The sequence below is a fragment of the Triplophysa dalaica genome, chromosome 3 (genome assembly GCF_015846415.1).
Source record: "Triplophysa dalaica isolate WHDGS20190420 chromosome 3, ASM1584641v1, whole genome shotgun sequence".
NCBI classification, from domain to species: domain Eukaryota; kingdom Metazoa; phylum Chordata; class Actinopteri; order Cypriniformes; family Nemacheilidae; genus Triplophysa; species Triplophysa dalaica.
In genome coordinates, this window is record NC_079544.1 from 12,028,621 (window position 1) to 12,041,913 (window position 13,293).

The 13,293-nt window shown below is 37.0% G+C and overlaps 2 protein-coding genes across 13 annotated transcripts in view; one reads left to right on the top strand and one right to left on the bottom strand.

The window, feature by feature from the left end:
- Nucleotides 1–6,418, bottom strand: part of clcn2a (chloride channel, voltage-sensitive 2a) — a 40,797-nt gene extending 34,379 nt beyond the window's left edge. For 7 of the 8 annotated variants that reach the window (XM_056742811.1, XM_056742808.1, XM_056742806.1 and 4 more), the window contains exon 1: nt 3,653–3,803. In XM_056742811.1, the coding sequence (XP_056598789.1) occupies nt 3,653–3,703 (51 nt within the window). In that variant the 5' untranslated portion in view covers nt 3,704–3,803. Of the gene's footprint in view, nt 1–3,652; nt 3,804–5,990 lie in introns of those variants that run through there. The other variant, XM_056742809.1, reaches the window with a different exon arrangement.
- Nucleotides 6,419–9,339: 2,921 nt separating this feature from the next.
- On the top strand, nt 9,340–13,139 carry thpo (thrombopoietin). 5 transcript variants are annotated; one of them, XR_008906225.1, is made up of 6 exons: nt 9,340–9,663; nt 10,292–10,422; nt 10,961–11,047; nt 11,158–11,322; nt 11,854–12,055; nt 12,235–12,365. XR_008906225.1 is itself a non-coding variant. In XM_056743623.1 (5 exons), the coding sequence occupies exons 1-5, from the start codon at nt 9,651–9,653 to the stop codon at nt 11,911–11,913; spliced, it is 456 nt and encodes a 151-aa protein (XP_056599601.1). In that variant the 5' UTR covers nt 9,340–9,650; the 3' UTR covers nt 11,914–12,374. The 5 variants fall into 5 exon arrangements, 3 of the variants coding, with proteins under 3 accessions (XP_056599601.1, XP_056599602.1, XP_056599600.1); XR_008906224.1 differs by having other exon boundaries at nt 12,232–12,361; XM_056743623.1 differs by having other exon boundaries at nt 11,854–12,374.
- The last annotated feature ends 154 nt before the right edge of the window (nt 13,140–13,293 follow it).

Below are 13,293 nucleotides of genomic sequence, written 5' to 3' on the forward strand. Positions count from 1 at the left end.
ACACTATGGTTTATGCAATACTGACTTAATAGAATAAATATGTGATGCTTCACCAAATTTGTAAATTAAACAATTTAGCAAGAGAAGCTGAAATTTGTTGTAAAAAGGTTATATTTTGAAGTATTTAATTGTTAGCAATCACAATGTAATTGTCATTACTATTACTATGTCCCAGTACAGGCATGTGACCCTGGACGAAAGGGTAATAAACCAGCTTTCTATTGATGAATGGCTTGTTAAGATAGGACAATATCTGGTGGAGATAAAACCGGTTTAAACTCTGTTATCTGAGGGTGCAAAAAATCTAAATACTGAGAAAATTTCCTAGTTGTTAATCAGAGGCATAAAAGAAAATTGATTATTTTGACCCTTACTATGTACTTTTGCCTTTTTTTACAGAAAAGGTTCCCGTTCAACTTAAGACTGTTTTTTTTGTGTAGGGCCACATACCCTCTTTCTTTATGCACTCATACTTTTCCATAAAAAACTGTACTTTAAGTGCATAAGTATTTAAAAAAGGAAAATGTATTTCTTGTAACACACCCTTCATATACAGACCAATTTCAAGTTATACAACTCCAAAGTGCAGCTCATTGTTTTAGGTGATATGCAGTGATTAAAAAGTCGAAACTTCCTTCAAAATCTTTCGATAAACCAAACCTATCTCAGCCCTGGGCTTTGAAATTTAATTTTGCTGGTAGTTTTGAGAGGGTGTTATCTTTGTGTGCAAATTCCTTTCCCCTGTTGAAGCATTTTGCATCACATCTCGAGATATTGTACAAGTTTTAGCTACTCAAAGTTATACCTGCACCAATATTTATAAAGCAAAGGAGAGGTGGAGGATGTATTGGATTTGCATTTAACTGAGTCAGAAGATGCACAAAAACCACCTCTGTCAGCAGCCACAGCTTGCCCTGCTTACCCAAAACATCCCTTTCAAAAAAGAAATTTAATCATTGAACCCATCACATTAATGACTGCTCTGCAATCCACTGCACCTGGTGTGAGCCACTTTGTCACCGAGCCAGAATGAAGAATATTAAAGAAACATGTTATATCTATACTTGAGGTGTTTGTATTAAATTGCCAAAGCTTGGGGCCAAATGGCGGTTCGGGAACTTGGATGGTGATCATGCGTCTAAAAGCGCATGTGAGATTAAATTGCCTCCTCTAATCCATTTTGCAATCAGGTAGGTATTGGCTCTCATTAGAACTGTTGCCTGCTCAAGGTTACTCATTGCTTCAAAAAAGGGGGAGTCAAATCACCTTGGTGAACGATGAATAGCACATCCACGTTCATTTAAGAGCATATGGAGTTTATCAATGTACATGCGTGTGAAAACTGAATAGATGTTAGTAGCAGCAGAAGTTGGTAAACTATATGAGAGATTTCCAATAATCTAACCTCTTTTGCTATGGTTTGTGGGTAAAGCGTGAGGTCATTACCATCTTTCCGCTTTAGTAACTCCTCTGTAAAGATCATCTAGCAGTGCTAAAAGCGTGATCACATGTCGACTGCAAGCCCCATGCTGAAGATATGTGGGGTGGCTGATGTCACGCAGGACTCATATCATCCGCATGTCCACAGTCTTTGATCTCATCAGTGGTCAAAATCCCTTTCCCCCCACATTTAATTAGCAATAAACATTAAAACACAATGCCAGAATAAGCAACAGTCATTGTATGTGAAACAGCATCACAAATAGTACAGGTTCAGATTAATAGTAATAAAGTAAAATGAATACTAAAAACTGAAAACCTCTCCTTTAAAGTGATTGTTCACTCAAAAATGACAATTCTTTCATCATTTATTCACCCTCTTGTAAGTTTAAACCTGTTTAACTTTCTTTCTTCTGCAGAATACAAATAAGATATTTTAAATAACACTGGTAACCGAAGAACATTGTCCCCCCATTGACAAGAGGTTAATGCTTAATAATGTCTTTCTATCTCTGCCACCACTCTTTACCATTATTTTACTCAACCCAGAACTCTCAATTTACCCAGTAGTGTTACATTTTTTCATGGACAATACGCACCTGCTTTCTGCCACTGCATCATCCCAACTGACACCTGTCTCTAATCTTTCCTCAGCTGGCCTCTGGCAAACCCCAGCTCAACCTCCAGCATTTCATCTGGAAATGCCGGATGGATTTTATTTTCGGATGGACTGAATGCTGCAACTGATCAGACAGGGTGACACAGAAGAGTGATGTGTGCTAAGACTAGGAGGATAGTCTCCTCAGGCGTGCTATTTTTGCTGAGAGCTTTGGGGAACCACATCACGCAAACACAAATCGCTGTGCTGGATTTCTTAAAACTGACAGTACTGAAACAACAGCCTGCCAAAGAATCAGTTTTTTAACTTGGAAGATGGTGATTCATAAAAGACCAGCACAGCGATATCCCCAGCGAAAACAAATGAAGGACAATAATAGTGAGTTAGTTCACATGGTGAATGAAAAACAAACACACAAGGAAAAACACACACTAATCCTGATTTGGCTAAAATGTGTCCAGGCAGACGCGTGTCTGGCTCTGCAGTGAAGCACATTTAATAAGGATGGTTAATGATAAAGACATCAAGAGATCCAACCTCTGGTCAAAGAGAAAGGTGTTGAGAGAGGGAATGAAACGTTGAGTCTCCAGCCACCATTTTGTATAGTGGTGTATTGATCCACTCACTGATAACGAAAGCAGGGAAAGAAAAAAATGTCCCAGTTTCATTCATCACACACATAGGGGCTCTGGACCACGCAGAAAAAAACTAAATGCAACACATGGATCCGAGTGCGGCCACTTCACGCCTACCTTTGCAAACACATGTGTCATAACTCATAACAGAAAAAAAAATCATATTTATGTGTATCGTGTTGTGGGAGGGTTGGAGTAAGGAAAATGGTGCAGAATGGAGAGAATATATACCAACCATTTGAATGTGTCCATCTCTCCTTCAAACCACCTCTCTTCATGTCTATATGGATGTAAAGATATCCCCGCTCCGGGGTACAGCTGTCAATCACAAATTGACAGAAATGTGGGAGAAACTGGTGCATGAGTCAATTTATATTCAGGGAGGATCTACATTTAGTCCACAAGTGGAGAAGCAGGAGGGGTTGGAGGGATCAAACACACAGAAAGGGGGGACTTTGATGTGCCTCTAAACTTGAAATGTTGGTGAACTCATAACTGTAAATGATGCCATTAAAGCCACATCAGTTATGCCTCGAATGTTATTGTAGAGTCAACCTGACTCACATCAACACATGTATCAACATACAAATAACTCAATTAGCTGAAGATATCACATAACTTTGTCACAAACGCCTATATACTGTGATGAAATAGTCTGTAATTACATTTCTTTCAAGCGGATCCCATTTTACTCGTGTGGCTAGAAAAGCAGATTTTCTCACGATGAAACACAAACAACATCCTTAATACATACATATCTGCGTAAAGAATATGCAATCTATAGCCTATGCAATTAAACGAAATTACATTCTTGTGATTTAGCATAGATTTTCGTCTTCTGTAAATATACTTCCTTACACCCTAACAAAATTGGACGGACTCGATCACACTTTTACGCATCTCGGCCGCGCGTTTCGCTTTGAAAACCATCAGCATCACATTAACCTGCGTTACTCACCAGAGTTTGCTGGTACTGAAGCACGCGTTGCTGGGCTCTGTCTCGCGCCATAACCTTTAATTTCAGAAATGTCAGGCGAAACGTTATTCCCAAACACAACGAGATCCCATCGGCAGCATTGGGACTCAACGCAACCAGCAGAATGAACAGAGTAACAGGTCCTTCCGCAGAAAGCAGCCCAGCCCTGCCAGCTGTCGGGTGAACTCACTTCTACAGCGCACCGTTGCTGGGCTTAAGGAAAATGCCATAAACGCGCATGAAAATCCGCTTTGTGTGGGAAGACTGGTTAATACACTTCATCTGTTGTCAAAATCTATTGCTGTATTTTCTACGCCTGTGAGTAATCGTTATATTTTGTAGTACTGTGATCTCACTTAAATTGTAGATTACTCATTGCCAAGCTTGCATAACTGCGTTTTTTTTTACCGCAGGTCTGTAGGCCTAGTGCTTGACAATACTAGCTGAACGCTGACATACTTCTGGCATAATTTATTCAGTCAAAGTGTCCATACTTTTTTTAAACTGTTAACCATGTAATTCTTTATCAGTTAGATTATGATAGGGGTTGAAACATTTCATTTTTACTTAAAACATTTAACAATGGGAAACCGGTCAATTTGGCACTGACTGTGATGCATTGTTTGAAAATGAACCCAGGATACACTTGTTACCCTTTCTGACGATAATGACAATGAAGCTCATCTGAAACAACCCCGCAGGAAGAGCCTTTCAATACCTGTGGAGAGCCAGTGGGCAGCTTATTGAACTGCTCATTAATATTACTCACGGTTACTGTAAAAACTAAATTTAGATGCAGGGATGTGTTGAGGCTACATTCAAGCTCAGCCCACAAGCTCCAGCAGCTCAAAGGCTTCACAGAATTCCTCGGAGAGAGGGAGAAAACCAATAGGTTCTTAAATAGATTTTCTTGCAGAGATAGAAACTCTATGCTGCTCACAGGTTCACTGCCAGCTCAGGCAACAGCAGGGACACAAACTGGGATGAAACATGAATGCATAACTGTGATTTCTGACAGTTTCCTTGCAACACTGCGGTGTTTTTGTGTAGCATATATGTGTTTACCCTTTCTCTCTCTCTGCCATTGCTTGCTTTTACAAATACCCAACATGCTGTATTTCAATTCAATTCAAGTTTATTTATATAGCGCTTTTCACAATGCGCATTGTTCCAAAGCAGCTTTACAGGGGCTCATTCATATTATTTATATTTGATTATGATTTTAAAGCAGGTCTGTATTGCTTGCCTAAAATCTACATCATACAAATGTTTGACTATATTGACAGACTATATTAAATTTCCAGGCAGTTTCCCCGTAAAATCTAAGACATTTAAAAATGTATTTTAGTAACTTTAAACACCAGACTTGGTGATCTTAACAAACTAATATTCACCTCTTTGATGTTATTACGCGTGCACAACGTCTACACGTCACGAACATGATTTATACAAGTGAGCAACACGTTGCGCATTCCTGTGAATTAGGTGTTCCGACGCCTTCGGCGCTATAACACACTGACCCAAATCTCACCCAAAACTTTCTGCAATGTTCTTTTCATGAACTATGGATGCCAGAAAGAGTTCAAAAGAACATCTTGCTTATTGACTGTTTAGTTCTGCTTGGATATTGAGACGTCGAACCGCGGGCTAAAACATGCACTCAACTCAATGACATGTCCTCTGGAAACTTTAACAAAGTCAGTTTTAGTCATTTAATAAGCGTATACATATTTAACAAATGCTACACATAAAAACAATTAAACTAGCCTATGATTTACCAAATCAAACAAAGTTTCTTTTAAAGTAAAAACTCACAATAAAACGAGACTTTTCTTATATTTTTTTCTGCGATTAGAGATGTGGAGATATTGACTTTCCACACCGATGAATGATGATGCAAACGACAGTTACACGTTTTCTTTGCGCTACATTTTTCTGCATCTCTGAAGGACCTTGAAGGGACGTTGACTCGAGCTACATATAGACTATGACTGAATATCCTGTGTTTCTTCGCATAGGGTAGGATATCATCTTGTATTGAACTGGTCTGAGAAAATTGTGGCTATCTGTCCTCATTAGAAAACCGAGACAGGCGAAGGTTCATTCCCTCATACGAATAACGCTTTGCCCTTGAGCCCCCACAAGAAAACCTAGTCAATTAAATGCCCTGTAGATTAAAAAGATGAGAAACAAATACTTTAAAAGCCTATCTGATATGAACCCAGTTTGCTGACTTCTTAAGCACTGTAAAGGCACAGTTTATAGTCATCATTATTTGACACCTTAACAGGTTGCTATTCCGTCTTTGCCAGCTACTCACATTTTTCCTCGCCGGTGAACGCAACAGTCCAAACGTCACCTACGCCGCTCCATTTAATGACGCAAAAATGCAATAAATCCTCACACAATTAAAACAACGAAATGAAAAAACGATTAATGACGTCAGCGTGTCTGGTTACAGTTGTATCTCTGGACGATCCAGATACTTTCTCTACAATTGTCCTCGCTGTTGATTTAGCTGTGCCCTGTTGCTGATGCCGATGTCGCTCTCTCGCCTTTCCATTCGGCTCAGACCGCAACAGAAACTTCAACAAAACGGCGAAAGCTTTCGTTGACACACACTTCACGGTGCTAATGCATCACCGATCGTTCCGGATTAGTGTGCGCTGCATGCGCTTATAGGTAAAGGAGTAATTGAGCCGGCAGAGCCCGGAGCGCGTGCACTAGGAATTTTATTCTGTGATGCAATGCGGGTCCGTTACTGGTTTAGTTATAGCAGGTTGACTCCTCTTCTGTTCCTATTGCCCGTCCTTTTTACCATGTGATGGCGCATTTGTCTTGATCGGTGCACAGAATGTTAAATTATGCTGTTATGTCTATGTAATCTATCTATCTATCTATCTATCTATCTATCTATCTATCTATCTATCTATCTATCTATCTATCTATCTATCTATCTATCTATCTATCTATCTATCTATCTATCTATCTATCTATCTATCTATCTATCTATCTATCTATCTATCCATCCATCCATCTATCTATCTATCTATCTATCTATCTATCTATCTATCTATCTATCTATCTATCTATCTATGTATCGATCTATCTAATGAAAAGCAATGACTGCATCAATCTGCACATGGTCTTATCATGTTTCAGGTATGTTCAGAGAGTGATTGGAGTGACTCTAAGGCACACAGCTAAGACTTTTCCCCATCCTGGTTCTCCACAGCTGCACGAGAATTAGAGAGGGTGTTGCTATCCTCTGGGACGAGATAATGAGTAGGAAAAACAGTCCTATATATTTACAGTAAAAATAACTATCACTATTCTTAGTGTTTCCATTTGCTGCAGCAGTGAGTGCACAATGATATCTCCATTGTGGATTCATTTGCAATGTCTTGATACAACAGGTGTTTGTTGTGAATGCATATTTGCTATGTTTCTCATATATCTTAATAGCCTATGCTATATTTCACACTGTAGCATTTCGAAGACTGAATTTGGAGTTGAATTTTATTTTCAAATAGAACAATAATAAAAGGGATTTTTGTCTATTGATCAGGATTAGAAAAAGGTCTGCTATGAATTACAGTATTATTCAATTGCTAACGTCCCTTTGACCAATCTGTAGTCAAAACTAACACAATTAGCACAACATCTGTCTGTTGTGACCATAGCATTGACACTATTCATGTTGTTTTCACACAATAGTCAGTCGATTCTTAAATGCGTACATTTTCTTTCCACACAAGCTTACCCCATGCCAAAATTATGGATACTTCATATCTTTTTTACAAATGATTAAATACACCATGAAAAAAAATGAAGACCTAACATTTCAAACCCTAGTAAAAACCTTCTTCTTCTGCGACAACAGCAGCTTACGGTAAAATATCTGATAAGAATTGTTTTAGTGATAATTGTAAAATGGCTTATTCCAAACTCAATCTGAGACATATCTAGATGTTGAAGCCTTCCCATTACAGTAAATGATCATGAGCATCCAAATGTTGAAGATCATATAGATATAAATATAATTTTTGCTATCTTTGAACCTAAGGGCATGCATTTTTATTGCTGCAATTACATATACCGCTAATAATGCCGTCGCTTACTTTTTTGTACATTCTACTGATGATTCCTTCACTGTGTTGTCTTCGGTGACCTTTCATGGAGATATTGGAACAATTTGAGAACATGAAAGTCTACTTTTTATTTATTCATATGATTTTTTGTCGATTTCTAAATTGAATGTGTAAGTCACCAATTCCAACCTTATATCATCTAAAACATAGGAACGTTTGGAAACTGAAATTACATTAGCAGCGAGAGTATAAGACAATTATTATTTATTAAAAGTTTGCATCATTTTCTAATATATCTATCCTTATGAATTGATCTATTATAGAAGGATGGTTAGATGATGGATGGCTGGACAACAGATGTGTGGATATCTATCTAATATGTACAAACAATATCAACGAATCAACATATTGATTGACAGAAAATTCCCAATGAACCCCACCCACTTTTGCTGTAATTGTATGGTAACGGTAGGTTCTAGAAACAAACTTTAAATGTTCATTGTTAGAGGAGATGTGTATGTTGTTTGTGTTAATATAATTAATTAAGCTCACATTTTTTCTGACCAAAAACGGTTATATTGTGCCTTGCTCTCCCCATCGTAAATGAATCCACAGTAATTGTGCAGAAATGAAAAAAACAAGACTATTTTACAGCACAATAGAAAAATATATGTTTACAGCTGATTGGATTAAAAAATTACTTTTATATTGTGTTGTATAAAGGTCAAACTGAAACATGACAAGTAATGTAGTTTTTGTAATGTCATTATTTTTACCATTTTGACAGTCTATGCGCTATGATTGGCTATAAGTTCCTGCTGGATAGAAAACAAATGCTAATGTTTTGATCAAATGACCTGATTTTGAATCAGGTTTGCTTTGTTTTGATAGAGTTAGCATATGTTGAAAAAGGCATTCAGCATTTTGCAATTAGAGTTTGCATTTATCTAACAAAATGTAGTTTTGGCAAGAAAATTAACTATTTAGCTAAAATTGTGTTACGTAGGTGTGTAACTGTGTTAAGAGTTTAGGAAAAGTACATTAAGTATTGGTAAACGCTGGTTACCAATTGAAAAAAACGGTATTCTCAGAGATGAATGAGACTGCCTGCTTGCATGACCAGCCTGCTGGTGTCTCTGTCCCTCTGCTAATGTTATTTCGCTATAGTTTGTTCTACAAGTCTGATAAAAGAGTTGACTCACAAATAAACATACATGTCCTTGTATAAACATTGCTTCAATTGGTAATTTTAAAATCCATACAATCCATAAACATAGTAAGATCATTTGCAGAACCATAAATAAAAATACAACATGGGGACAACAAATATGTATTTTTATTCCGTTTTAATACATAAAAATTGTAAAATACATATGTATGATATATGTGTAAAATGTATATATAGGCCTTTTACTGTAAAAACGTCAGTAGTGAAGGAAGACATGAAGAGGCATGTTGGCAGAAAACAGAAGATTGATCAAACAATAAAACATTAACCAGGCCTATGTATGTGTGGTCTCTTTTTGTTTGTTCAGCTTAACTAAACATATTATTAAAAAGAGTGTCTTACTCTTTAAATGTTAATTTAACAAAAAAGTGCATCAGTACAGCAAAGTCTACTTAAGGAAAAAAGGATTTGCTACCCTCATTTTTATGTTGGCTTGAGTAGTGAAGCGAATCAAAGGAAAGTCGTGGCTTGTTCAAAGACGAGATAAAAAGTGTCCAGCCTCGAAAGGAACAGTAGAAAAAACAGAGTGTGGCCAATGCACAGTTTAGGACTAGTACTGAAGAGGCACACATCTGTATGGAGGTTTTTGCGTTACGTCTTCAAATGAAGACGCTCTCCAATGGGAAGTAACAAGACCAAAGACTTCATGGTGTAACTGGGCATGGATTTAAGTAGTGAGTATGACTGACGCCTTTGTAGAGAGCTCACAACTGCTTGTTGTAAACATTTCTGGTTCTTTTTCTCTCTTTTCATATATTTACAAAGTTTTCAAGGTAATTTTGCTAATATTGCTTGAATGCTAATTTGAGTTTTGGAAAACGATTTCTAACTTTAATAATATAACTAACAAATTAGCACTGCTTGTACATTCAGTCACCATAATAGTAAAAACCTTAAGTATAATCTTTTAGTCTAGTATCTTTTCCAAATTTTTAGGTTCACATTAAGTATTTACAACTAATACTCTGTTAATTCATTGGAAACTTTGATAAAGCTCCTTTTGCTAACATCAACTAAATTTGTAAACACACAGCATTTATTAATTTCAGTAAATGGTCATTTTAACATATTATATACAAATATATTTTCAATCAAATGTTGTATCTATTACAATATGTAATGCTCATTGAGTTTACACGAATAAATGAACAATTGTATTTGTATTAACTAACATTAATAAAGATGAAAATATGATGTACAATTGTATTGTTTACGCATTAATGATAAAATAACCTTATTTGACACTGTTACAAATCATTACTGTGGTCCACATGCTTTTCAATTCTGTTTGTCGTTTCACAGGAGTGCTTGTAATGGTGTTGAGCATAGTTGCCTCTGAACTGTCTCATGTTTGCACTAAACCATTGGACTTTGTGTGCGATAGCGAAGCCAGAGGAGTGATGAACAAGGTGAAAGACTTGGAAGATGAAATGGTAAGACCTGGGCAACTCTTTCTGTACACCATTTGCAACTCACAAGAGATACACTGTTAGCTGATATATTTGTATTTAGGTGTAGTGTAGATAAATATTTATTTCTAGGACTGGCTTGGGCTAGCTTTGTAATCCAAATGACATTCTGTGCCAGAATCAAACCATTAGACTATTCGCATTAATTGAGTGATCAAACAATGAATCATGCTGTAATCAACTCTCAACAATCAACTGAATCTTTTCAGACTCTAGGTTTATCAGTATGTTTGTGTATGTTCATAGCTTTTAGCCGTGCCTCATTAAGATGAATTAATGTCACACTCCGCTTGATGGATATCAGACATGTGACATTCCGTCTGTTTGCTTGATAACTGCTTTGCTTGATGCTCGGCTGTCATTGCCTTTCTGAGGGCCATATACTGTATATTATATTGTTGAATCTTTCTTTATGTCACAGTTCATTGCGCTATGTCTGCATCTCTGCTTTTCTAACCACAATCTAGATGTTTGATGTGCTGTATTTTTTCTTCCTTCACAGGTAGACTGCAGCGCTGTAGCGTCTCTACCCTCTCCTATTCAATTACCATGCATCAGGATTCACAAAGCAACCTGGGAGAAAAAATCTGTGAGTTGTTCAATCCAGCCCACTCCCACACACTCCCTCCATTAGAGCAACCACCCACACTGTGCTCTTGGGTACACACTCTATGAGACACCTGTGTATGTGCGTTCCAGGTTCATGAGCGGAGGGCTGAGATCCTGCTGTCTTTGGGGACTCTAGCGCAGGATGTACGGACTGCCAAGACACTCATCCAACCTGGCTGTGGACTTACTCTGCTGGTGCGCTTGGAACGCAGTATCAACAACTACGTGCATGTAGTGAAACTTCTTCATGGGGAGGTGAGGATGATCACTTCAGATACAGGCAAAATGTAATTTTGCAGGACCTTGTGCAATAGAGATTAGTCCAATAAGAGCTTTTAGATAAATATCTAAGAATGAAGCTGTAAGATTCAGAGGCCTCAATACACCTTACTCTAATTTTAAAATATTGTATCCACACCCTTATTCTTTTTATTATTAATTTATACAGATAATAAAGATAATTTACATAATATTTGAATCTCAAGAAAATATTTTTTACTTTAAATATTAAAAAAGGATCACACACATGTTACTATTCAAATAGTAACAGATAATTTTGATACTAATAACTTAATTTAGTGAAGCATTAATAATCTGGAATTAAAATGCGAGATATCATATATTTACTTGGTAACGAATATATAAATAACAAAAAATGATTGGAATTTTTATTGTTTGGCTTTCTCATAATGAAATGCGATTAAGGGACCACATGCTACAAGAAATATCCTGCTTTCCCGGAATCTTTGTTGATTTGTTGCGTCATCTTGGTGGCTTTGACTCCAGGTGACCTTTGCCTTCCTCCCACAGGAAAGACAGGGAGATAGACACATACTTGACCACTGAGAATGATGGGAACATGCTCTCTGAAGTGCATTACAGCCATGATAAAATATACATATGACAACTCTTAGAATCAGAAACATGCTGTGGAGTCGAGGCGACACTGTCATATTTCCTTTTTTCTCATTTTTACAATCTACTTCAGGTCAGAATCATTGTGTTTTTTCAAAAAAATCAACAATGACCCAGTATGCTAACGTTTCAAATTAGCTCATTCATTTCCCTCTCACAGAAAAAGCCCTTGTTATTTCTTTTTTTTTCAACACACTATGATTATTTTTAGCTTGAACACCATCTTCCCTTTCTGTCCGTCTGGTCCAGCAGGGGGAGCTATCAGAGCCCCAGGCAAAGAACTGTCTGCGTCAGGACTCTAAAGATTTGGGTCTGGTGTTGAAGCACTTTGGACGGCTGCTCACAGGCAAGCTGGAATGGCTCATCGGGGAGATGGCGAAGGGGTGCTAGACTGAAAGGCTGACTGCTAATCTCTGCCTTTCTTCAACCTTGTATAATGGGACCAGACAGGCACAATCAATTTGAACAATGGCTCACCTACAGAGAAAATGGAGGGCCATGCACTTTGCAGTAGTAGACCACCAACTGTGTTACAAGAAGAAAAGCACATGACGTGTAAATGGCAAGACTGCGCCATCTACTGGATCATAGATAAACTCTAAGCACTGACACACCTGTTGAGGTGCACCTACTGAACTGTTGAAAACGTTTAAGTTGTTGTTGAATCCTAAATGTCATTTAATATTACAAATTATATTTATTTATCTTACAGTCTGTTTATGATTTTTAGATTATATACATAATATACAGAGACACATGTATAGGCTACATGGGATTTAAACAAATGTAGGCCAAAATATGTGTCACAATTATGTGCAAATGCACATTGTAGTGCTTATGCTAGTCACATGATCTAGACACTCCAACGTATGTAAATCTAGAGGATTTGTGTAAATTATATATTTTGTATACAACACTAATATATCGGACCATGACATTTGAAGATTGCAATCTTTTGTGCATTGAAACATTGATGTACTAACACAAAGCACACAAGTACACAATGTAACATTTAAGAAATATTGACATTACTAGTAAAATTCCTTTGAGTATACTTTTCTTATTTTTCCTTAAATGTTAAAGCAGTTTTGTAAAATGTAATTTGTAGCAGTTTGTAAGATTTACATATACATATTTAAGTATATTTTTTCATGTAATTATTGCGTGAGTTGTGTTTTCATTACATGTAGTATTTATGGTAAAACAATACCCACAAGCATCTGTTTCTAAAATATAGGCCTTAATAATTGTTTTATTTACATTTAGTCTTTTAGCAGAGGCTTTTATCCAAAGCGACTTACAAAGAGTTCA